Here is a 27,360-nt window from a genome sequence, read left to right on the forward strand (position 1 = left end):
TCAGCTGCTACCATTTCTGTAGCAACTATTATGTTCTAGGCACTGCTTTAGTGGTTTAAACATAATCTTTTCACCTGCATGGTAACCTGCAGATGCAAGTCATTACCATTCCCATGATATGAATGAGGAAAAACACTGGTGAAATTTAAACAATAAATCAAAGGTTTTGATCATTGCTTTCTCAACTTCAAAAGAAATGACCATAGCACAGCGGGTAGAGCATTTGCCTTGCATGCGGCCGACCCTGGTTCAATTCCCAGCATCCCATATGGTCCCCTGAGCACTGCCAGGAGTGATTCCTGAGTGAAGAGCCAGGAGTAACCCCTAAGCATCGCCAGGTGTGACCAAAAAAGCAAAAAAAGAAAAAAATAAATAAATGACCAGTTTTGCACACAAATCCTTTCCCAATTTTAATCTCTGACACCACCTTTGCTGTTTTGAACTGAGCCAGCCTGTATTTTTCAAATCACCTTTCTATTTTCCCTTGGGCTTCCTGAAGGCCAGAAATTTCCTAACACAAGTACCACTTACTTTTTTTTGTTTAATGTTGAAATTAAAATAAATAAAACCTGATGGAAAAGCTATTTTTAAAAGGGTGAGTCTGGTACTACTTAGGGGGGAAAATGGTCCTCTAGACCATTAACAGACTATGTCAGGCAGTATTTTAATTTTTAGAAACTATAACCTGAAAACTTAATTATGATTCTATCATTCTTTTAAAATGGTGCTCTAAATCATTAACAGACAATCTCAGTCAAAATTTTTAATTTTTAGGAGATACAAGATAAAAATTTAAAGCTACAACTCCATCATTTATGCTGAAATGGCTTAGCAAAACAAAAATCAAAGAAAAGCCACAAAGAAGTACAGCAAAACCAGCAAAACAATCATTGTTAACTATATTAGGATTCACTGTACTATCAACTTTTCTGTTTTTCTTTCAATTTTTAATTTTAAAACATTTTGCATCCCTAACTTACTGGTTCCTATATATACAACCAAAGGCAAAACCCGATATTTTCATAATACAAATCTTTATTAATATTTTATTTTCCAAAGTGAGGTTTTATACAAAAGCCATAACTAAACAAAATCTATAAGAACAACTTTTGTGGGATCTCTCATTGAGAGAGAAGTCAACTGGCATCAGCTTTTTTCCTTAAGCTATTTCCCCCCCACTCCTTTAAATTGTTATTACTTAGGGGGCGAGAACTAAAAAAATGTGGGAGGTGGGGGAAGTAGGGAGGCTTGGTAAAGCCAGACAGTTTTTACTGAGACTTATTGAGAAGGGAAAGAGAGAAGTATGTGTTTGAGAAAGAACACAGGCTTCTCCAGAATGGAAATAGGCAGGAAAAGAAACAGAGGCAAGCAAGAAAGGAAGAAGACGAATGGGCTTAAAGAATAAGCCTCTTTAACTTTTCTGTGGAGCAGAAAATAGATGAAATTTAAAGTTTGAAGCACTGTTTATTTAAAACTGCTTTAATGCCCCAGGCTAATCCTCAGCTCTCAGCAGTGGTCACAGTGATCCAGTCCATGGGAGACACTCCAAAGATGCCAACTGATGACAACAGCAGTCAAAAGAAGAATCATTCCAAAATCATTCTTTTTTCCCCTCCATCAGTGTACCCATATTTCATCCCCACTCTCCAATCCCAACCCCATCCCCTGCCTGTCAACTTGACAGACACATTACAAAATTCCAATGGCTGCAGCTTAGATCTCTCTCTTGTTTTCAGTGTTGCTGAGTCTGTGCTTTGGAAATATGGCTATACAACTCACCCATACCACCAATATAACTGAAGCCCTGATGCCTGTTCATCCATTACTTCCCATTTTCTCTCCCATCCCCCCACCCTCCACCCCCATTTTTCCCTTCTCTGTAAACACTGGGGTCATTCTTTATCTGGCTACCCAATCTCAGAGCTGGCAGCTTTAACTCCAGCTAGAAGAGGAAGAAGGCAGGAGCAATTGCACAATTATTCTCTAAAAACATACTCACTTCCCAGAGTTGACTCCTTTCATGTGGTCCGTATAAATATAGATATCAGGTATAAACTTGTTGAGGATGCTTCTTGCAGACTCCACAATCCGATTTGCCATCTGAGGTGAAACTCGTACGGAGTACCTGTAGTCTAGAGTTAAGGACACATTCTGCTGGGCTCCAGAGCAGAGAAAAGTCTGTTGTAAAGCTAGGAAATACTTTGGAACTATTATAACATTCTAGGACTGCTAATTCTAACCTATTTTTCACCTGTATGTAACTACTATTAAAGTAGTGTAATTCAATTTAAACTTTTTTAAAAAATTATTAGGTCATTTTTATATTGCCGTTATAAAAGGTTTTTAAAGTTCATGTTGAAAAATTCCCAAATGCGGAGCTGGAATGTATGAAGTAAAAGCTTCCCAAATCTGCTCTACACGTTCTATCCATCATCTCTTCCCATAGAAATGGTGAAAACCAACTTTGAAACAAATGAAGTGTGGCACGAGCCTGATTTCCACTGAAGTATTCTTTAATGACCCTACTGGTATAATCTGATTCATAAGAGTCCTTCTCTTATGAATCAAAATTCAGAACAGGGACCATACAGGGAATGACTTGGGGGATGACTGTTACAGCAAAAAAAGATTAGCCAGAGCATAGTGACTGTTGATTATAAAGATCTAAATAGGCAATTACTGTCTTTTAAGCTTACAAGGCATACTTTCAATTACTTCGTTTCAAAGACCCATTTTGTGGGAGAAATGGGCCTCTCATGGGCTGCTACTAAAATTAACACTTTCAACAGGTACCCTAGAAAACAAAGTAGCTAATAGCAATGGTGAAAAGGCTGGTGATTGAGAAGGAGGAAGCTATTAACTAAAATTAAGTTTTATTACAAATATTCACTCATGAATCAAATAAAAATATAAGTATATACTGATACTTTCAGTATATAATGTATAATCAAGACCAGCCTTCCTCTACCTTTAAAACAAGCACCAAGTGGGATTTCCAGCAAGGAAAACAAGGCATATTGGACTGCCTAGCCCAGACATATGCCAACGAAAGTTTCATTTCATTTAACCTACAGAAACAAAATGCACTTGAGTCTATGCAAAGAAGTTCACCAGTGTTTAGCTAGCTCCCCTTCACAATCCATCCTGAATATTTCATGAAAAGATGAATCATTTTCATACTAGTGAGAATCTCTGAATAGCCTCAGGTCTTACCAGATTTTGCTGTCAGAACTTCCAGCCTGCTCAGTGTCTGTTCCCAATCTAGAACCATCAACCTCTCTGATCCACCCAAATTGCCCAAATTCTTCAGCCAGAACTGCAGTCCATTATTATTCCAGCCCAGAGTTTCCTCTCTCCTGAAATCCTTCAGCCAACACCTATGATCTATATCCACTTGAACTTACCAGGCATCTCCCTTCATATGCACACATTTTGCTGTTACTCTTCAACAAAGCACACTTCATAAGGAAAAGGGCTCTACTTCTGCATCCCTCAGAGCTCCCAGGTACACAATACTTTTGTACTCAAAAAATATTCAATAAATATTTAACCTGACTCAAAGGACAAACCTGAAATGAGGAAAGAGCAAAGAGGGATTTTTCAATACACACATAGAGTTCAGTTACATCATAACCTTTTCTGCCCAGAACGTACTTTTGACCACAGGAAGCTTAGACAAACAGTCCTCAGTTTCATACCCTTTGGACCTAATGAATGATCTCTTTCTGAGTTCCAAGGCTATCCTCTATCCCCTGGAAAGCACTAATACCTGTTCTAATACATAACCTCAGACCTTCCAAGGCTCACAACATTCTTTCAGGTACATTATTTTATGGTAAGCCTGGGCAAAAAGTACCAGATTCCTGGCTCCAGAGCTTCTACTGAGGGCAACTGCAACAAAACCTAAGTTTCAAAATTAAACATCCGATCCCCCAAAGACATCTTCCTCCCACAATCTGCCCAGAGATGTGGAAACCCAGCAGAACAGTGCCAACTCAGTAGAAGCTCTACTAGAATTCAGCCAGTGAAGAGAAGAAGGAAGCTTTAAAATCAGCTACACCAGAGTCACATGAAGTCAACTGACTTAAAGTATAGGTTCTACCAAGAACAAATAAGAACTCAAGAATCAAACCATCTGTGTTTAAGTCCAGGTTTCAGCAAACCACATGAGTCTGGTTTAATGTTATAGCTTTGGTCTTTACATTCTCATTGCTCAGTAAAGGATAATTTTAATACTCTCTCCAGAGTTTAAAGGGTCAAATGAAGTAATTTGGGTAAAGCTCTCAGCGATACCTGAGATGTAGTAGCAGTCCAATAAGAATCAACTGTAGCTTTTTAAAACTGGCAGTACAAGATTCACAGTTCAAAGCAGAACTTCCTATCCTTTTGGAAATCAAGAACTCTTCTTAGAATGTGCAGGAAGCTAAAGGACCCTTTCCCTTTTCTAATAAAAACAGTAAGTTTGACCCTTTATTTAAATACCACAAATTAAAGTTGTTAACAATGCAGCTGTTTTAAGTATAATGTGCCAACACCAATCCCACCCACCACCAATGTCTCCAGTTTCCCACTTTCCCCAAGCCTGTCCCTTTTTTTTAAAAAAATTTTTTAAGTTTTTTTGCTTTTTGGGTCACACCCGGAGATGCACAGGGGTTACTCCTGGCTCTGCACTCAGGAATTATCCCTGGCTGTGCTCAGGGGACCATATGGGATGCTGGGATTTGAACCTGGGTTGGCCGAGTGCAAGGCAAACGCCCTACCCACTGTGCTATCACTCCAGCCCAAGCCTGTCCCTTTAGAAGGCACAAAATAATTTACTTTATATTGCTTAAAGGTAGGGAGGTGGGGGGGGGGTCTCAGCATGGCTTTGAGACATAGGTGACGGTAGAAAGAAGTGGGTACTCTGGTTGCAGGTGCGGTGCTGAAATAAAGTATATACAAAGCCACCATTAATGGTATTATGGATCAAAATACCTCAACAAAGATTCTTAAAAGAAAAAATTCCTGTCAAGAGCAATAAATTCACAGCTAAACTTCTACTCTTCAGCCTCCCTTAGGTTTCAGACCAGGGAAAACTAAGGAATATGTGATGTGTGTGAGGGAGAGACAGAAACACCAATACTCCAAGAATTTTCCCTTATAGCCAAAGAAAGGAAACCGACTCCCATAAACCCCAGCTCTCCTTTGTCTTCTGCCTCTAGCCTAACTTAATTATAAAAAAACATCATCCATGTCCCAGCTACCAGGTCAACAGCAAACTGAAACACAGTGATCCTTTCTCTCTGGCCCAGCATCAGGCAGCTGGAAAGAGACTGACTGGCATTCAACGCCCAACTACTGGCAGAAACCCAGCCCAGCTACCTCCCAGTTCTTGATCACTTGCTGAGGAAATGGAGGCACACTGTGTGGTGGGTCAGTAAAACCACAAACACAATAGGGCAGAGCTCATTCTTCCAATGAGAACCTTCCTCTGGGGACTATGAACTCCAAGTTTAACCATCCTTGCAAGCAGAAAAACGACAAAAACCAACTAACGTTTCTCCCAAAGATTGCTCTTTTCCCCACCAGCTCCAAACCTGGCCAAGAAGAGGTATACAATTTGAACCTTATTTTTTGGATATATTAGTGAAATACACTGTTCTGCAGAACAAAAGCTAGATCATTTAATTTGCAGACAGGGAGCTGAGCACAGCCAAAAAAAATTCCTTTCATGGGCATTTAAAGAGAGGCTCTACAAGTTAGAGATATGTATCAGGAAGAATTCAGTATCCTATCCCCAGTCACAAGAAAAGGAAGGATCTTGAGACATGACCAGAGCCTATTGGCTCAGATTTCATATCAGAAGGTACAGAAGATATGAGAGAGAAGACAGGGAGGAGTAAAATTATAATACAGGTGCCCAAACCATTACAGCTCTCTCAACTCTTATAACTCCACAGGTCTTCCCATTTCACAGCAGTAGCATCAAAGCCCTATACATAGCCCCATGCACACCCAACAGAGTACAGACAAAACTCAGAATAATGGCCATGTGACACCCAGGATGCCTTCACAAGATCTTATCAAAAGTGACCATGTGCTGGAAATAACATTTCCAGACTACAGAGAAAGAATTCTGAGCAGAGCTCACAGCCATGATGCAATAAAGAAGCTAATTTCCAATTAAGGAAGGTGACATTAAGAAAGCTTAACATTAACATCAAGGAAGCTAACCTCCAAAGGAAAGACAAAAAAGAAAACAAACCAAACCAAATAAAAACAAAAATAGTTCTAAAAGTGTGTATGATTTCATACATAAGGCCATCAACCACAGCATTTTTGGCAATTGTGAAAAACGCAAAACTCAATGGCAATCAATAATAATAAGGTTTCATTTCCCTTGCTGCTTTAATAATGACCAGGAATTGCATGTACCTGGTAGCAATGCTCATACTTGGTTGTGACACTGGAGATTACTAACTGCAATGAGACTGGGTTTGTGCTTGGTTATGTGGAGTGAGAAGGGGGTTCAAAGGCATAAACTCCATCATTGGCCCATTCCTAATAGAATATACAGAAAGAGTATCAATAAGGGAAAGTATATTTGAACATTATAAACCAAATGGCTCCATACACAGAATATAGTCATGTATAGAACATTCAACCCTAAAGTAAGAAAATATATAAGTATACAGAGAATTTTCTATAGACCAACATGCTAAATCACAAACAAATCCTAACAAATTTAAGTTTAAGAAATCAACCCAAGTCTCTTTAAAAAACAAAAAAATGTTAAATACACAAAAACATGACAAACCACATGTTCATGCACAAACACTGGGTCACAGAAAACCAAAGGTGAGTTAAAAAATACCTAGAGACGAGTGAAAAGGAAAACACAATATATCAAAACATTGGGATACAGTGAAAATTAGGGGAGCGGATTATTTATAATAATATACATAGTTTTTCTACCAAAACAACAGTAATGAAAAATACTAACTTTACATCCTAAAGAACCAGAAAAAGAGGAAGGTAAATCTGAAGCAATCAAAATGTAAAAAACATGGGCAGAAATAAAGAAAATCAAAAAATAAGGATATCAGGGCCAGTCCAATAGTACAGAGGGTGTATGCTTGCCTTCATACAGCTGATGCAAGTTTGATCCTTGGCACTACATATGGTCTCCCAAGCCTGCCAGAGATAGGAGTAACCCTGAACACCACCAGATGTAGACCCCAAACAATGTACAGTTTTTTCTATCATATTATACCTCAATAAAGAATTTTCAAAAATACATTAAGTGACTATCAAAGCAGAGGCAAAGGGAGTACTAATGATATAGAACATATCATCACTGTTATTGTTTCAGCTATCCTATATCTGGTAGGAAAAATTAGTCACTATTCTTAGCTCCCCCAGGCCACTATGCATATATCTAAATCACTGTACACATTATATCAGAAATTTTTGCATATTCATTTTCTTTACAGGGTGATAAACTCTCCTGAGAAATGGATTACAGTAACATTGGTGGCCCCCAAGAGAACATAATATGCTTGGAAGTTAGTGGCTTAAGCATTTAAATTAAAAAAATTACACACACACTGGATTCCACGAGACGTCAGAAGACCGCGTGGCCGCCCACCAACTAGATGGTCAGATTTCTTTGTCAAATCCCTGAATCAACGATTTGAAGCTCTTCCTGTTCCTGGAGCAAGCAAATATCATTGGACTGCACTAGCACACGACAAGGACAAATGGAGACGTTACTGGCGACTGCTCGAGCAAATCGAAGATCAACGGGATCACAAGTGATACAAGTGATACACACACACACACACACACACACACACACACACAAGTCAGAGTGGGACACATAATAAAGCATAATATATCTCAGCCAATGACTTTTCCAAGATTTCTATCGAAAATAGAAACAACCCTAGGAAAAAGCAAAGTTATTATGAATTACTATTGCCTTACTGAGATGAGAAAAAACTAGAATTTTGAACCCAAAGCAAAGGATACGCCATTCCTCTGATACGCTTGATTTTTCCTGGATCTGTGAGCTGAATGGGCTTCAGGAATTTCCTTACAGGACATGAGAACAACACCTCACCTCCTCCTCCAGGAGGCATTCCTCGTCGCACAATCTACATACATGGGCAGAAAACAGACGTGAGGATGCAGAAAGAGTACATCATCTTGATACAGCATCTGGTAAGGATGTTGGGCCAGGGCAACTTCCTTAGCACTCAGAAAGTTCTTTTGCCTTCAATCTGTCAACCTCTCAAAGATCAATGGACCCTTAAAAAGAATGTAAATTCTTTTTTTTTTTTTAAATTTTATTTTATTCAATCACCGTGAGATATAATTACAAGCTTTCATGTTTGAGTTATAATCACACAATGATCAAACACCCATCCCTCCACCAGTGCACAGTCCCCACCACTAATATCCCTAGTAAACCACCACTTTCCTACCCTCCCCCTATCTGCATGGCAGACAATATTCCCCATATTCTCTCTCTCTACTTTGGGAAAAAAAAAAAAAGAATGTAAATTTAAGCCACTTCACCACTGGGTCTAGTTCTTTCTTAAAATGAAGGGTCTGACCTCATTCATTAGCTAAACCCAGTTCTTAACATTCAGACCCTACTCCCCTCTCCTATAATAACAAATATAATAAAGTAACAAATAACTGACCTGTTGAAGTAATGTATAAAATAAAACTGAAGTAACTTACTCTTTTTAAAAACAATGATGCTCAGCATACAGTTCTTTCAATAAGTTTGTAAGAAAGTATTTGACACAATCATAAACAACTAACAATTCATATATTCATACCTTTAGTTCAAATGATTCACCATCGATCCCAAACTGTTTCAAGAGAGGAAGGGCTGTTGCCTTTAGGACATCAACCTGTAGAATTAATTTGGGGAGAGAGAAAAGTTTAATTAAAACTTGAAGCAGACAAAAAGAAAGATCAAATGACGGAGAATGAGGTTTAGCTACCAGATAGATGACACAGTCTGGTAAAAAGAAAGGATGTGGTCTCTCAGCTTCCGCAATATAAACAGCCTAGCCTCGGAAGAGATTCCAACCAAAACAACAAAACTCACAGGCGTACTGGTGTTCAGGCTGAAAACTCTGTGGCCCCTTTAGGAAGGAGGGTGGTCAGAACGCCCACCCTGATGCCCCAGCAGCTGCACCCACAGCTACCACCCAGCATCAACACTAATCTCAAAAGAGACACCAGGCTGATGAAGTTTCCCAGGTCCCCAGCTGCTGGATCACATAACCACACACACCTGGGGATTCTCCAAAGTCTGTAATACTAACACAGCAGCAGTAGGAGCACAACAAATCAGATGGGAAAGTAGCATGGAAGCCCACATAGCTCAATAAGTGAAAATAATAACACAGAAGGCTCAACTAGCAACAAAGAGCCCAGTGAATCCTCAAATAACTTTAATAACACTGTCGTGAGATGTAACAATTTTCATGTAAAAATTTCAACATATTGTTCTTTTACTGAACAATAGTTTTGATAATTTCACTTACCATTTTGCTTAACACACAACATAAATTAATTTGTACCTCCCAAGGGGCAGGCTTGGGGGTGGGTGGGAAACTGGAGACAATGGGTAAGGAAAGGTCACACTGGTGGTGCGATTAGTGTTGGGACACTGAAAGCCCAAAACAACAGAAAGAACAATTTTGTACACTGTAGTGTTTATAAATAAAGGTGTTTTTACTTTTCTTAAAAAAAAAAAATGGAAAAAGGACATGGCTGGTTAATGGGGTATGGGTCAGGTCTATTCCTGTAAGACAATTCACTTGAATTGTCTGAATTCACCTTTCCTCATTTTTTTGGGTGGGTTTTTGGTTTATTTTGTTTTTGTTTTTAGAACACACCCCACCTTGCTCAGGGGTTACTCCTAGCTTTGCACTCAGAAATTACTTCTGGTGGTGCTCCAAGAACCATATGGGAATCCAGGATCGAAGCTGGGATCAAACCCAGATCAGTCAGGTGCAAGGCAAGCACCCTTATCACTGTACTATCTCTCTGGTCCTCCTCATTTATCACATGGAGACCAAAGCCTGCCTCATGAGTCATCATGATCATCATATTGATCATTAGAAAATGATCTGAAAACCTACTAGGCTCACGCAGGTAACAAACTGGAAACCCCAGTTCAATCTTTCTCACTGGCTTCAACAGTATGAAAGAAACTAGCTTTCTTTTATTCACATTTTACAATACAGTAGTTTAATGTTTACAGTTGTATTACTCTAAGTCAAAGTAAACCAAAGCACCAAGACACCTGCTGAGAGCCCACCACCTTGGCAGGTATCAGTTCTACAAGATGGGAGAGATGGTTCAGTGAACAGGGGACTTACCTTGCGTGACCAATCCAGATTTGATGTCTGTCATCCCATATGTTCCCCCAAGCACTATCAGGATTAATTCCTAAGTGCTGAACCAGTTGTAACCCAAATAAAACTGGGTGTGGCACAACTCTACCCCACCACCCCAATAATAATAATTATCAAGTTATAACATCTCTCTGTCCACTCTTGTCTTTCATATATGCCTACCTTCCCACTTCCATCTCCATAATATTCAAATTAGTTGACAACTCTTCAATTCAACCTACTCTCACTCTGCCTCCAGAGTTACCTTCCTAAAAACTAGACAGATTTTGGTCAAAAATATCTTTTACTTTTGCCAGATTTTTTGTGACCCCCATATTTATTTAGTTATGCAGCCCCACCTGCGGTCATAATTCAGTTTAAAAAGTAAATTTCTAGAGGGGCCGGAGAGATGATACAGTGAGTAAGGTACTTTGCCTTGTGTACAGCTGATGTAGGTTCGATCCCTGTCATTCCACATGGTACTCTGGACAATTCCAGGAGTGATTCCTGAGTGCAGAGCCAGGAAACCCCTGTACAACACCAAATATGGCACCAAATCAAAAAGAGATTAAAAACATGAAGCTAATTTCTAGAATAACTGACCCTCAGCACTTGGCTGGTTCCCTATCAGAGACCAGAGGCTTCCTTAGCTGTGGTCACAGCTCTTTATGAGACCATTCCCTAAGGGCAGTACTCACTGGATTCATCCCTCTGTACAAAGAGAAAATTCATTAACAGATGGGAAACCACATAATAAGGCTTTCTTAAACAATGAAGAAGTTACTTGAACGAGGATTGGGTATATTTACTTAATCCTGGGCTGGGCCAGTTTCTAACTGAGGTCACTTTATTCCTGTAGCTAGCCAAAGCAGATAGTCCTGCAACATACAAAAACAGATACTATGGGGTGGGGGGGACCCTGCAAAACACAAATACTACTTCTGGGTATTCAAACACACATAGAAGTTCAAAGCAGAGCCACACTGCGCTCATCACTTGAACTTTTTCCATCATTCAAGGCATCTTTCCAATCTTCAAGTGTTAAAACATTCTCTCTCATAGTTAGAAGCAAAGGATCCATTTCCTTGAATCTTGTAGATATTACAGGAAACAAAGGTACTTATTGGAGATTAGTTTAAAATTCTACTTAATTTATGCAACATTCCTTTACAGCCAAGATTTTTTTTATCTTGAATGTAGACGGGAATCTAGGGGAAAAGTTCATAGTTCATGCACCTGAATTTCCAAGAACAGAATTTATCTTTTAATGTCTACAAATTAACCAAGTTGGTATCTTGGTGAACACTAGCAGTCTCCACTTTGGGGTTCACTGGACCATCTACTGATCTCCCTGATTAGGAATATATCCTTCACATGCTGCCTCAGAAGCTGCCCCTTCACCGTTGTTGCTACAGTATTTGTAAAGACAAGCAGCACTGATCAAGACTTCACATCATGGTCCTCAGCTTTAAGATATTTCCTCTGGAAATCAAGGCATTCCAAAGTAGGGATCTTTCTAACACCAGGAGAGGTCTAAGGCAGGTCTGGCTCAGGACTTTAACCTCGCTTCATATACATAACAAAACCCAACCTACAGTAGGATTAAGATAGCTAAGGTGGCCATAGTGAAAATCCTCCCTTTATATGAAATTATGCTCCCTATAAAAATTTAGCATATTTAAAAAGAAACGCTGGTATCCATAAACCAAAGCTCAAAGCTCTTACTGCCCCATTTCCAACCTGCGAACTCATTTTAGAAGAAAAAGATCTTCAAGTTTACTGAGAAAGTCAAGATTATGCAGCAACAATGACATTTTCTATTTAAAATCTTGTCTGCTTAGTTATCACAAGACCTCAGGAAAACTCAGCTGTCAGACACATCAGCCAAAAGAGGAGTATTTCATGTCAACCATAACAAGATTGCAAACATCTGTTGTAAGGCTTCTTAGTCACAATAATGACAGTCACCATGAAGTGTTAGCAAAAAAACTGACACCAATCTTAAAACTTGTGTCCTAGTTAACGCTCTCCTTAAATGATAAACCCCTAAATCTGAAAGCAAATGGTGAAAAAATATTGAACAATAAAATTGTACTTTATAGTGCCTTATTTTTTAAAAGATGGGCTATCACAAGAGACAAAACAAAATTCACACTACAATTTAGCTCCGCTACTCACCGATGGGTCAACCTGGTCATTGGTCACTCCTCGAAGAACTATTTTTAATGGGTGCTTCATAAATGGAGCCAGGCAAAGAAGACTCTCCAGGTAATAGCCAATGCTGCGAAGGACGCAACAGTCATGTTCCACAGATCCACCATACAGGAGACCAGGTTGATAATATAATGTTGTTCCTTATACCAGAGGGAAGAAAGCCACATTCAGCAGGAAAAGACAAGAATAAATAAAAACTAAGCATCACAAACGCAGTGAGTCCCGAGGTGAAAGTCTGACAAGGACAGCCAAGAGAATTCAAAATGCCACTCCTAAGAGCCCACATGTCACTCCAAATGCTGACTCATTACTGTCAAGCCCCTATAACAATAATAGTGAGTACAATTTAATAAACAGTAATTCACTGCTTTGTGGACAGAACTAGAAGAGTGAAATCAGTCAGGAGAGACAAATACACAATGGTCTCTTTCAACTATGGACTATAAAGAAACACAGGGAAATAACAAATGACCAATAGCAACAGACCCTGAGAATTGGACTACGAAACTGTTTACTTAGGGGTGGGGTGAGGGTGGGAATGTCAGCGACCTAAGAAATTGGTGGATAGACAATGACAGTCTGATGGTAGGTATGATGTTGATATACTAGATACCTGAAATAATACTGTTAATATATGGTATTGTAAATCACAGTGCCTCAGTAAAATATTTTAAAATAATAAATAGTATTAAGCCCCTCCCTAGGCTGGAGCGATAGCACAGCAGGTAGGGCAGGCATATGCCTTGTATGTGGCTGACCCAGGTTCGAGTCCTCCGCCCCTCTTGGAGAGCCCAGCAAGATGCCGAGAGTATCCTGCCCACACGGCAGAGCATGGCACAGCAGAGCCTGGCAAGCTACCCGTGGCGTATCCGATATCCCAAAAACAGTCTCACAATGGAGATGTTACTGGTGCCTGCTTCAGCAAATCGATGAGCAACGGGATGACAGTGACAATGAAGCCCCTCCCTAAACCTTCAGAATTGTCAAATTGGTACTCTCAGACTGTGCTGATAAAAGACAAATGATGTCCGAAAATCACACCAACAACTAGCTCCTTCTAAATACTTGAAATGAAATGACTCATATACAGCTATCACCAAAAAAAAAATATCTAGAGAGGACAAATATTTTAATTTCATTAACAGTGGCTATTTTAAGAGTGAAAAATAGAAATACAAACATTATTTAATAGTTACTAACGTTATACACTTTTTCATTGATTTACATCATCCCCAAAGTTTCTCTTTAGATTACATATTGAAAGAAAAGCAAAGTAAAATATTCTAGATGATCAGTGGTATTTATAATATATAAACTATTTATAAAATATAATTATGTAATATAAAATAATATAATTTATAATATAAAATAATTTTTACTGCTCAAATCTTTTGCCCAAGTCTTCAGGTACAATTTACCAATAAAATTTAACATCAGGGAGAGGAGATATGTTGATTCATTCAAAAAGAAAGTAACTCTTGGGAGTTTCATAAATAAAATATAGAATTCCTTATATTAAAAAACAAAATCTTTACAATTGTATCAGAATCATATTCTGATCAAAGAGGGAAATTACTTTACTCCATTTACTATGGTAGTCACAAACAAATCCTTTAGGTCAAACCAAAAAATAAAAGACTTATCACTAAACTCTGCAAATCTGTCTACATTTTTACAAATTAACCAAGTGAGAATCTAACCAGAAGAACGAAAACTTCCACTTTAGGATATGGGGGAAGGGCTGGCTTGGGGGATGTCTAATTCAGGAAGAACACAGGGGTTAGGATCCATGATGACCTACATTTGATCCTTGGAACCTCATGGCCTCCCAGCACTGAAAGGTACAACTAGCACTGTTTTTGTTTTCTTCTGTTAGTTTTGGGCCATATTCAGCTGTGCTCAGGGATTACTTCTGGCTCTCCAATCAGATTCACTCATGGCAGTGCTCAGGGAACTATAAGGGGTGCAGGGGATCAAATTTGGGTTGGCCACATGCCAAACAAGTGCCCTACCCAATGTACTATGGTTCTAGAGATCTCCAAGCACCATAGGGAACAGCACTATACCCTAGGCCCTAGCACTGAACAGCCATCGGGTTGGCAATTATCACGAGGAGTAATCCCTGGGCCTCTTAAGACAGCACTGTAAGTAAGGAAAAAAATCTAACTTCTGAACCTAAACTGCAGATGAGACCAGAATAGAAAAAATGATTTGCTAATTCCCCAGTAAATACTGCTCGAAAAAAAACTTCCCCCTTAATTTCAAAGTAAACAAGCCAAGGAATACTAAGCTTACAATGGAGCCTTTGGTCTTGTGCCTGACACATGTTTTCTGAAAGATAAGACTGATAAAATTATAGATCAAGGAGTCTCAAGTGATACAAGGCCACTTAGAAGTCAAGCTTGTTTTTTTCGTAAAAGCCAACATATGGGACATCAGTTTCCTTTGGTTTAATATATGTACAAAGATGCTTAACTCAGAAAGTCAGCCTACGATGTTTGTCTCACAGTACCTTATGCATTCAGTAAGTATCCACTTAATGGCATAAATAGGTTCTTGGAAACTGTTTTGACTTCCAGTGAAATAAATAATGCCTTTCATCCAACTTTGGCTTGGATAATTTTTCTCTTATCATCATAATGAAATGAGGTTGAACAAGACAACATTATTTCAAGCCCTACTATACAAAAATTTCTAAGAGGGAAATAACAAACATAAAGCTAGAAGTAACCTAAATGTTATCAGTAGGGAGTTTTGAAATAAATTATCTTGTATCCGAACAATAGTATACTATACTAGGTCCATTGAAAACCTGAAAGAGGCATTTGTGTGGCAGCAGGGAAAGATCAGAGACATTTGTGTTACTGAAAAAGGGGAAAAAAGCAAGCTGCAGAAAAATAAGAACAGGATGCTAAGTTTGAAATACAGAAGTGTACATGTGAGCAAATGCATATAAAGGACACAGGGGGGGAAATACCAGGCTGTGACCGTGGCTACCCTAGGGAAGGGCATGGAAGAGGAAACAAGTGAAAGGACTTTCACTTTTCTACACATTCTTATCTAAACTTACTTGAAAAGACAAAATAAAATTCAGCACACACGACCACCCCAGAGTCTGCCTTAAAATTTTAATGCAACAATATAAGCAATGGACTTTACAAAGTTAACTGTAAATACTAGATATAAGAATATTTTCACTGTCAAAAAGAACAGCTAGAGAAGAGAGTTCAAGGGTTAGAACTCAAGCTTAGCAGGTACCAGGCCGAGTGGAATCCCCAGCACTACCATGTCCCAAATTTGAGCACAACTGGATGGAAATTTGGTGGCCTTGAACTATCATCCATCAGGCTGGTACTAGTGGACAGAGCACTGCCAAAGGAGGTCCCTCTCAAATATGCTTTTTAAATAAGAAAAAATGAAAAGAAGAGATGCTTGCTTGTTCATCAGAAAATTTCAGTCTTCTAACATTCTTAAATGAAACATCTACTGCTTAAATTGGCATCTTTCATGTACATCTCCATATAACTGTTACCAAAAAGGAGGGAATTCAAGAACTGTAGAAATAAGTACCAGGAGGTTGACTCCATGGCTTCGAGGCTGGCCTCACGTTCCGGGGAAAGGTCAACTCAGAGAAGCGATCACCAACTACATTGTAGTCGAAGGCCATGTGGGGGAAGGGAGTTTCGGGCTGAATGAGGGCTAGAGACTGAGCACAGCAGCCACTCAACACCTTTATTGCAAACCACAACAGCTAATTAGAGAGAGAAAACAGAAGGGAATGCCTTGCCACAGTGGCAGGGTGGGGTGGGGGGGAGATGGGATTGGGGAGGGTGGGAGGGACACTGGGTTTACGGGTGGTGGAGAATGGGCACTGGTGAAGGGATGGGTTCCCAAACTTTGTATGAGGGAAGTATAAGCACAAAAGTGTATAAATCTGTAACTGTACCCTCACGGTGATTCTCTAATTAAAAATAAATAAATAAATAAATAAATAAAACAAATTTAGAGATAGGAGGAAAGTCATAGAACTAATCTTTCAAAGAGTCATATTTTAAAGTTTCCGCTGGCCCTTTAATCAAAAAAAAAATCTCTCTCAGACATAAACAAATTTAAATGGAAACCAATAAAAACTTTCCCTTGAATTTTTTTCCTAACACTTGACCCATAAACAACACACAAAAATATTTGTAAAGAATACTTATTTTAGAACTGTTCAAATGTATTTTGTATATTAAAAGATATAAACACAATTAAAAGTAATTGCTCATAAAATGTGTGTATTAGTATATCTATAATTAACTTATAAATTTGTCAATAATTGTAAATGGGAAGTCTAAATAGAACATTTTAAAAGAAATCCATATTAATAAAATTAGGTACTTGTAATGGCATAGGAAAATTGCCACAGCGCATTGTTGTCATAAAGATATCTATGTTTAAAGTATCATACTGTAAATTGAAAGGAATTAAAAACAATTTTAGCTGAAAAAAAAAAAAAAGGAGGGAATTTTTTTCTTTCCATCTGAATACAATGTTTACACCAGGATAAGTAATGTTCAAGTTATTAAACATGTTAAACATGTTAAATGCTTTCAGTAACAGGAAAAAAGAGCTTACCTGTTTGGTTTATTTCAATTCGAGAACCATTAGTTATTTTGTCCAACAGCCTAATGAAGCTGGCCTCAAAATCTGTGGGAGAGAGAGGGGAGAAAGAAAGAAAAAAACTGACTGACTTTATGTTAGGTCACCATCTACAGAACATGTTTCATCCACCATCTGTATTGGAATAAAAGTTACTACCTATAACACGGGCTGGAGTGATAGCACAGCGGTTGAGCTTTCGCCTTTCATGCGGCCAACCTGTGTTCGATTCCTCTGCCCCTCTCGAAGAGCCCGGCAAGCTACTGAGAGTATGGAGCCCGCACAGCAGAGCCTGGCAAGCTACCCGTGTGTATTGGATATGCCAAAAACAGTAACAATAAGTCTCTCAATGAGAGATGTTACTAGTGCCCGCTCGAACAAATCGATGAGCAACGGGATGACAGTGACAGTGACAGTGACCTATAACACATCTGGGTTTTTCTCCAGACTTTGTTGAATCACTAGTTGAGGAACCTAAAGCTGCTGAAAGTACCAAACAGCATACATAAATCTGGTGGAACTGTTAGAAACAATCTGGTTTTTATATACCACCAAACAGAGCAGCACTGGTGCCAAGGGGACAGTGCGAGTGTTAAAAGCATATGCCTACCATGTGTTAGGCCCCAGGTTCAGTCTCCAGAGCAATATGGGACCCCTGAGCACAGTTGGGTATGGCCCTGGGATGGCCAAGGGTTTCACCAACAGGCCCATGCCCCTAGGCTGAGGATCCCTAAAAGCAGCTTCTGGGTCTCCCCAGCACTACTGAGGTGTCTCTATAAAACTACATTTTAAAAACAGCTGGTGCAAAATTAATTTGGGTAGCATCATCATCATCATCATCATCCCATTGATTGTCAATTTTCTCAAGCAGTCTCAGCAACATCTCCATTCGTCCTAGCCCTGAGATTTTAGAAGTCTCTCTTTACTCGTCCTTCCCAATGATGCCACATTGGAGGCTCTTTCAGGGTCAGGGGAATGAGAAGCATCATTGTTACTGGTTTTGGTATATGAATACGCCACGGGGAGCTTGCTGGGCTCTCCCATGCAGGCAGGAAACTCTCTGTAGCTTGCCAGGTTCTCCAAGAGGGAGAACTAGGCTATAAGATGTCCAAGCTTCTGGAAGTTTGGTTTTATAGTCTCTGGATTACAGTCACAGGATTATAGTCACAGGATTACACAGCGCCGGGGGCAGTTTCTAGGTGTGGTCACTACTGGAAAATGGGGGATCTGGGCAGAAGAGGCCCAGTCCTGATCCGAGCAGGCTTGGAGGTCTCAGCCCCGGGTCCCGCACACCTGGGTTCCTCTGCCGGTTCCTTTATGCGTGAGATAGGAACTCGTCAGAGTCTCTTGTCTTAGCACCTGGCTGTCTTCACCAGGGGGGTCCCACAGAGGGAATGGGTTGAGTTTCCCTCCCCACACCGAGCAGAGCCCTGGCAGCCGAAGGAATGTTAAATTTTATAGCAAAAACATGCAAATACAAAAATACTCAGGGCCACAGTGCTAGTTAAAAGGGCTGGACTGCAGCATGCTTTGCATTCAAAAGGTCAAGTTTAATCCTCAGTACCACATGGTCTGGCCAGCACCTCTGGGAACCACCCTGTCATATCATGTAGGGTGTAACCTCTAAGTACAGCCAGGTATGGCCAAAAATCAAACAAATAAAATGAAAGCACTTTCCATTTATTTAAAAACTGAAAGAAACAACAGCTGGAAAGATAGGATAGCATAAGGCACTTGCCTTACGTGTGGTGGACCTGGGTTTGACCCAGCATCACATTTGGTCCCCAATGCCAGCATTTCCAGGATTAATTCCGGAGTGCAGAGCCAGGAGCAACCAGGGTATCGTCAGATGTGTCCCCCAAAACCAACAACAATAAAAAAAACAAGGCACTCAGGTAGGTTCTCTCCACCTCACTCAGACTTTCCCCACTTTAGTTACAACTACTCCCTAGACCCCAAAAGCAATTTTTTTTTAAAAAAGGCATTTTATGCTACTTTACCTTATTTAACATCACTACCATCAAAGAGTTCATTTTATCCCACTGTGTAGACAATGTTAAGACATATTAAGTGGCGCCCTCATGGCCACCGATTATCCTTCCATTCCCAGACCCAACACCAAGATGTGAGATTCTTTTATTTCTCTCGTGGTCTCTCCCACCAATTCCACTCTTTTCCACTCTTTACCTTCAGCGTCACCTCTTTCAAACGTTGGATACTCTCCCACCCACCTTCACCCCTGCATGATATCGCTAAAGTGAGCACAGAAGTTCCCCCAAGAGGCCCCAAACCACTTTTCCAGCCCTATCTCCTCCACTCTTTAACAACTCTCATCTATTGCACAAATTCTCATGCAAAAATCATTCACACCTGTGTTCCGACCAGTAGTACACACCTGCTAGCACTTCTATCTCCCTTGCCTAAACCACGAGCTTCGCCAGACAATTTCTAGCCATCTTTGCCAGATAATAAATAGCAATGTTGTAGACCCATGGGGAACTCGACTTCTTCTTAAATACACTGTTAGGAAAACAATGTTAAAGGGAAGCCTCTAGAGCACCGTGAGTCTTCATTTCCCTTAATCTTCACTTCATGTCTAGGGACCTCAATGTTCTGGTTTCCTCTAGTTGGTGTGTATGTCAGGAACTTTGTGGACTATATCATTTTTGGCATAAAAAAATCTCAAATTCAAAACTGAAATGTAAATGTATGCTGAGAAGTTTACAAACACACTGAAAACTGTGGGAAAAAGTAACTTCTATGGCTGCCAGAGATTTAGGAGAAGGGAGGAATGAACAGGCATAGAACAGAAGATTGAACGGTGATGCAGGTACTCAGAATGATACTACAATGGTACATACACTGTATTTTTGTCCAAACCCCACCAAGAATGAGCCCTAATGTAAATGCTGGGCTCTGTGAGATCATATGGTGTGTCACCATCATTCTAAGTTAATTAATTTTAACAAATGTAATACCTATAAAAACCTGTTCTGATCTCAGAAGTACATGCCAAAAAGGGAAGAAATCAAAATTGAGCAGATGATTTAAAAACTTTAATTTTCACTTGTCTTATTTCAGAATGTCTTACAAAGTAGACTAAATTATGGGTTATCCTTTGGTGTCAGTAAGTAGTCACCATCCCATTCAACATAGAATTCTTCTCCATTTCTTCAATAACATATTAATCTAGAGTTATCTAAGCAAAAATTTAATTTTTTATTTCAATACAAAGATGTCTGAATACAGTGTAATGCAATCTTTAAGTGCATTAAAAAAAAAAAAGTGAAAAAATTCCAAGTGTTAAAATACAGAAATCCGGGGCTGGAGAGATAGCACAGTGGGTAGGGCGTTTGCCTTGCACGCGGCCGACCAGGGTTCAAATCCCAGCATCCCATATGGTCCCCTGAGCACGGCCAGGGGTAATTCCTGAGTGCAGAGCCAGGAGTAACCCCTGTGCATCGCCAGGTGTGACCCAAAAAGCAAAAAAAAAAAAAAAAAAATACAGAAATCCAAAACCGTGCGGCCGCTATTGCGGCTGCTTGACTTCATATCTCTTCATTCTCAGCAATGAAAAACCAATTATCAAATGCTTCCTTTTCAGCAGGTCCAACTTTGGGGGAAAAAACTCCAAACAATAATAGTGAGTTTTTTGTTGAAATATTGAATGTAATCAAAGTAAAGTGAAATTTATCAGTTACACAGGTGGGGTGGGAGGCTGGGGGGTGGGGGTGGGGGGAGAATACTGTGATTCTTGGTGGTGGAATATGTGCACTGGTGAAGGAATGGGTGTTCGAGCATTGTATAACTGAGACTTAAACCTGAAAGCTTTGTAACTTTCCACATGGTGATTCAATTAAAAAAAATTTTTTTTTAAATTCCAAGTGTTAGTAAATGGACTTCTTTTCAAGGTAGGAATTTAAATGAATGCAATTTTTAATGTTCATGGGTTGGAGAGACAGTACAGAAAACAGAGCACTTGTCAAGCAGGCACCCAACCTGGGTCTGATTCATGGCACCACATGCAGTCAGTCTTCTAAACACCACCAGGAGTGATCCCTGAGCCAGGTGTAAGACCTGAGTATTGGCTGGGTGCGGCTCACAAACAAACAACAGACATTTTTATGTTCAAATTCACCCAAATTCCTTTTGTAATAAAAATGTTGTAAAATATAAAAGCTGGTCATTCTTTAAAAAAGGGGGAGGGGGAAAGATGAAAGATTTTATACACGAAATGTGGGAGAAGGCAGAAAACTCAAACAGAAGAGAATGCTCTTAGAGGGTGCTGGCAGGTCTCCCCCACTCCCCATCATTTTGTATGAAGACTTAATTTCAAACAGCTTGGCGGCAAATAACAGTGCCAGGATTTGAACCCACGTCTGACTTTCCCAAAATTTCTTGTTTCTAACCATACCACAACACTAAGTGTCTTGATTCCTTTTACCGCCAGTAAAAAATTACAAAGGTGGCGCGCACGCGGGAGGGGAAGATGCAATGATGTGTCGTGTTGTTCTGTTGTCCGCGGCCACTCGGGGCAGCTCACTCTCACTGCCTCAGTACTTAGTTTACCTTAAAGCAATGTCCTTTCTGTATGAGCACAGTAAGAGCAGACGCTTTAGAAACTTTAATTTTCACTTGTCTTATTTCAGACTTAAAGTTTGGTTCTTCCTGAGGACATTCACTATATATTCCAGACTACAGTCCTTAGGCCAGGTTAGTCTTCCAAACCCCAGCAGGGGTCTAGTCTCGTCGTTACCTTTGGATCATGACAGCATTTGTTTATGACCATGCTCTCAACTTATAGTTGAGTATTATGGCGCTTTGGCCTGGCTCATTTCGATGCCAGAGTAGCTCACAGCTTGCCTTGGGTCCATTCCGTCCCTCGTCAGGACTCTGATTTTGGGGTGCTAGGAACTAAGGGCAACTGAGTGGAGAAAGCAGATGCCTGGGAGTAAGTATTATTGGAGTCAATCAGCTCCCAAGTTACAAAGCATATTATTAACTGTTGTTCTGTGTCCATACAGAAAGGACATTGCTTTAAGGTAAACTAAGTTCCCTGCAGCAAGGCTAAAAGGACAAACCCCATGTTATCCTACAACCCCCCATAATCAACTTGTTCCTCTATTTAAAAAAAAAAAAAAACAGGGCTATAGAGATAGTAAAGCTAGTAGAGTGCTGACCTTGTATGCAGCCAACCCAGGTCTGATCCCCGGAATCCCTTATGGTCTCCCAGGCACTGCCAGAGCCAGGTGCAGAGTGAGGTGTAACCCTTTAGCAATGCCAAGTGTGGCCCGTAAACCAAAATAAAATAAAGTCTATAGCTCTTACAGTGCACTGGAGCGAAAGCACAGAGGGTAGAGCATTTGCCTTGCATGTGGCCGACCTGGGTTTGATTCCCCTGTTCCTCTCGGAGAGCCCGGCAAGCTACCCATGGCATATTCGATATGCCTGGAAAGCTACCCGTGGCACATTTGATACGCCAAAAACAATAACAATAAGTCTCACATTGGAGACATTACTGGTGCCCGCTCGAGCAAATCAATGAACAATGGGATGACAGTGCTACGGTGCTATAGCTCTTACAGATTAGAAGGGAAAAAAACAATGTGACTTTTACTTTTTGATTTTCTTTTTGTGATTCACTGGGCTCTAAAGCATAATCACTGTTTAAAACATCCAGCAGAGGAACAGGACTCAGAAGACAATGGCACCTAAAAAGACTAGACACTGGTACCTGTACAGAGTGCCTTAGAAGCAGTACTTCCTGAAGCTGATACCCAAAAAAGTAGATACAAGGGCCAGGAGAATTGCCCCATCGCTGGAAGACTGTTTCATGAACAGAGGGGAGAAGGCAGTTGGAATAGAGAAGGGATCACTAAGAAAATGATGGCTGGAGGAATCAGTCAGCATGGGAGATGTGTGCTGAAAGTAGATAATGGACCAAACATGATGACCTCTCAGTGTCTGTGTTGCAAGCCATAATGCCCAAAAGTAGAGAGAGAGTATGGGCAATATTTTCTGCCATGGAAGGAGGGGGAGGGTGGGAAAAGGAGGGTATACTGGGGATATTGGTGGTGGGGAATGTGCACTGGTAGAGGGATGGGAGTTTGATCATTGTGTGATTGTAACCCAAACATGAAAGCTTATAACTATCTCACAGTGATTCAATAAAATTTAAAAAAAAAAAAAAAAAAGAAGCAGTGCTTCAAAGTGCCATGGAGCTAGTTCTGAATCCTGACAACAGTGGAGATAGAGCTCCATCACCTGGTATAAAAAAGATTTCAAGTTCATCAGATAATGGTAAGACTGAAGCCCAAACTTCATTGAGAAACAAGATATACAGGATTCCTCCCTTGCCCATCACTGCCCACACACCCTTCTGTGATTCTTCTTTAAAACTGTTCCTGGTAAGGACAAGATTTCAGGTATCTAAGAACATTAGGGATAAAGTTACATAAAAAAAAAAATCGTCATGATTTTACTGTTGTATAGAACACACTGTGACAGTGGCAGTCATGTGCCTACCCTGACCCTGACCCCTTTCTCATTACTCAAACAAGGGAAGCAAGGACAGGAATGCAATCTAGAGACTCTACCCTTCATGGGGGTCCAGAGAGCATAGCTGGCATAGGGCTTACCTTCTACACATCTCACTTGGTTCAATCCTGGACACCCCACATGGCCTCCAAGCCTACCAGAAGTGACTCTTGAGTGAAGAGTGGAGAGTAAGCCCTGTGTTGCCAGGTGTTGCCCCAACTCTTTAAAAGCAAGGAGTAAATACACTCTCAACCTCAAAAAATTAGAATACAACTCCAATATCTAGAAATACTGTCTACTATGGTTTACCTACTTGCCAGAGTACTTACCAAAGTACTCAGCAAAAACTGAGGGGTGTTTTGGTTTTTTTTTAATGATATGAAACATCCCCATGGTGCATTAAAATAAGTAAGATACAGAATATCACTTGCTAAAAGAGGAAAATGTGCAGGAAATTTGTGGGAGGAAAAGAAAAAACAGTCTTTAAACAATTTAACTAGTAATACTGGTTACATCACCAGAAATGAAGATTGGGAAAGAGACATGACTTTGTAAACTGTCTCCTTTTGAATTTCCTACTATGTATAATTTTTAAAAATGCATAAAATGTGGATAAAAATGTAAATATATCTGTAAAAATTACAAATAAGATACTAAAATACTGAGTCACTCTTAGAGGAAAAAGGAGTTATCATACCTGGAGGAGTAGGGACAGGGTTGGGACATGAGGGTTGTACCTAAAAATCATACCTGGGAGTGCTGAGGGCAGATATACAGTATCAAGGGAGGGCATGTATTCTAATACTTAAGCCAAATCCCTGATCCTATAAATCAATTTTAACAGCTGAGAGACCTGCTCTCATTCAATATTCTATGAAAGGTTTTTGTAAAATCTAATACAGCCATCTCTGGTTTAGAGGTGTGGTACAGGCATATGCATGTACATATGTGGTATATCTACAAACATAAACTGCAATAAGCACTTTAAAGTGTGCCTGGGTAAAATACAACAATCTCCACACTCTTTCTTCTAAGGAAACTTTTTTGTAGCACTTTCAGTAGTTTTTCATAACAAACAATACAAAATACATTATTTCAGTTCTGCTTTGGGACAGAGGTGGGGTTCAGGATGGAAATATCTGAAATAATGGTTGTGGAAAGCTGTAATGTTGGTGGGATTGGTGTCTGAATATTAAATGTAATCAAATATTGTGAACTACTTTATAAAAAAAATATTTTTTTTGAGGTGTGCCTGCAAAGGAGGCAGACTCAGGCGTGGGAGGGAACCTGGGAACTTGGGTGGAAGGAAGCTGACACTGGTGGTGGGATCTGCGTTGGAACACTATATGCCTGAAATTCAACTATGATTAATAATGTAAATCACAGTGCCTTAATATTTAATTAAAAAATAAATTAAAGGGGCCAGAGTGATAGTACAGTGGGTTGACCATTTGTATTGCATGCTGACTCGGCTTTAATCCCTGGCATCCCATATGGTCTCCCAAGCATCCCTAGGAGTAATTCCTGAGTGCTGAGTCAGGAGAATCCCCTGAACACTGCCATGTATGACCCAAAAAGACAAAAGATTAAAAATAAAAAAGCGGTCTTTTAAATAAATAGATAGATAAACAAACAAACAAATAAATAAATAAATAAATAACATAGGTGTCAGAGAGGTAGTACTCCAGGTAGGTCACTTGCTCTGCACATGGATGACTCAGGTTTGATCCCTGGCATCCCCTATGGTCCCCTGAGTCTGCCAGGAGTGATCTCTGAGTATAGGGCCAAGAGTAAGCCCTTCACTCTGGCAAAAGAACAATATGCTAAAATTAAGATCTTCCAATAATTATTTTATTAAAGGAATGTTCACACTATAGTAAGAAAAAAAACTTAGAAGTTACATAGTATGTTTCTTTAGAGAAGTAACTCAAAAGATAAGTCAACCACTAGTATCTTAAAATGAAAAGTCATTATTGTCCTCACTAAAACCAAACTATAAGGTAGAAACTATAGCATATGCCAAATTTTCAGAATATAATTTACAAGTCAGCCATGGGGCCAACAAGATAGTACAGCAGCCATTGCCTTGCGTGTGGCTAACTTGGGTTCAATCTCCAAATCTCCATATGGTCCCCGAAGCACAGCCAGAAATGATTCCTGACTGTAGAGCCAGGAGTAATCCCTGAGTATTGCCAGGTGTGGCCCCAAAACAAAACAAAACAAAAATATGACACTGAAGACAATAAAATTGATACCATGATACAACAATGAAAATCAGCAAATTATTGTGACTACAACAGAAATGTTTTTATTATTTTGGAAAGAGTGGTGCTAGTAACTGAACACAGTACTGAGCTACATTCTCAGATCCCAAAACAGTAATGAAGCCCACAATCACAAAACTAAGGAAGTGACACAATTAAAACTACGTATTTTTAAATACATAATTTTATGATTCCATGTACATAAATTATGGTTAATATTTTAGAAATCTATTCTGTGATATAGAAAGTCAATTTACTATTCTAGGTTCAGGAGGAGAAAACTGTGTGCCTGGAAGCAAACAGGAGAAGAATGGGTAAGATCTTAGTCACATGTCATTTCTTGTCATGGGCATGCTTCCAACTGATAAAGATTAAGCTATATATAACATACATACTTTATTGAAGTGTAACATATTTAAATTTACTTTTAGAAATAAAATTTAAATTTAAAAAATACAATTAAAAACATGGCAAAAGGAAGTCCAATCATCTCTTCATTTGACACAATGGAAATAGCATTAATACACATTCCCAGAAAAATGGCAGAAGATGTAAATATAAGAAAGTATCAATTAAGAGAAAGGTTATTTTACCAATTAAGAAAGATAGTTTTACATACTTTGATTTGATCCCACATTGCCATTAAAAAGGGACAGAAAAATCAGTCTTTCACCCAGCAATTTCACATCTAGAAATTTATCCAACAGAAACAAAAGTACATTAAGATACATGCACAAAAATTTTTAACTGTTCGATATATAAAAATACTAAGAAATATTTTGTTGGCCCATACTTTCAAATTATCATATATATAAAAATCTGTAGAAGAAACAAAATCATCAGAGGGCATTTAATTCCCTGTTTTATATTGTTTTTAACAACCTTTCGAGTTTCCTTTTTAAGTCCAAACTCATCAGTTCTAGTCCTTGCCTTTGTAAACACATTCCGAGAAAATCTCTCTCCAACATTAATTCACTAGGATACTTTTTACCTCAGAAAATTACTAGAGACAGAAAAGAATGTTATATAATAACAGGTCAGTCCACCAAAAAAGACAGAGTCTTCTTAAATGCACCAAAGAACAAAGTAACAAAATACATGAAGCTCATTTGAACAGAAAAATAAAAAGACCCAGAAAACTATAGATGGAAACTTAAATAGCCCTCTCATAATCGATTCAACAGGGTCCCGGATAACTCAGGGGCAGAGAATCTGCCTTATAGGCATCAGACCATGCCAAGCAGTGCCCCACAAACTGAAAGTGAGTCTGGTAGCACTGTCATCTGTGATTCCTGACATAACTA

The 27,360-nt window shown here is 39.4% G+C and overlaps 1 protein-coding gene across 3 annotated transcripts in view; it reads right to left on the bottom strand.

Moving 5' to 3' along the window:
• RCL1 (RNA terminal phosphate cyclase like 1) overlaps positions 1-27,360 on the bottom strand; it is a 57,952-nt gene that overhangs the window by 15,658 nt on the left and 14,934 nt on the right. The window contains exons 2-6 of one of the 3 annotated variants that reach the window (XM_004600137.2): positions 17,232-17,303; positions 12,579-12,754; positions 8,829-8,903; positions 8,011-8,135; positions 2,000-2,125 (exon numbers count right to left, since the gene is read on the bottom strand). In XM_004600137.2, coding sequence (XP_004600194.1) covers positions 2,000-2,125; positions 8,011-8,135; positions 8,829-8,903; positions 12,579-12,754; positions 17,232-17,303 — 574 coding nt within the window. Of the gene's footprint in view, positions 1-1,999; positions 2,160-3,404; positions 3,520-8,010; positions 8,136-8,828; positions 8,904-12,578; positions 12,755-17,231; positions 17,304-27,360 lie in introns of those variants that run through there. The other 2 variants (XM_055138355.1, XM_055138343.1) reach the window with 2 other exon arrangements.

Source organism: Sorex araneus, chromosome 1, assembly GCF_027595985.1.
Source record: "Sorex araneus isolate mSorAra2 chromosome 1, mSorAra2.pri, whole genome shotgun sequence".
Lineage (NCBI taxonomy): Eukaryota > Metazoa > Chordata > Mammalia > Eulipotyphla > Soricidae > Sorex > Sorex araneus.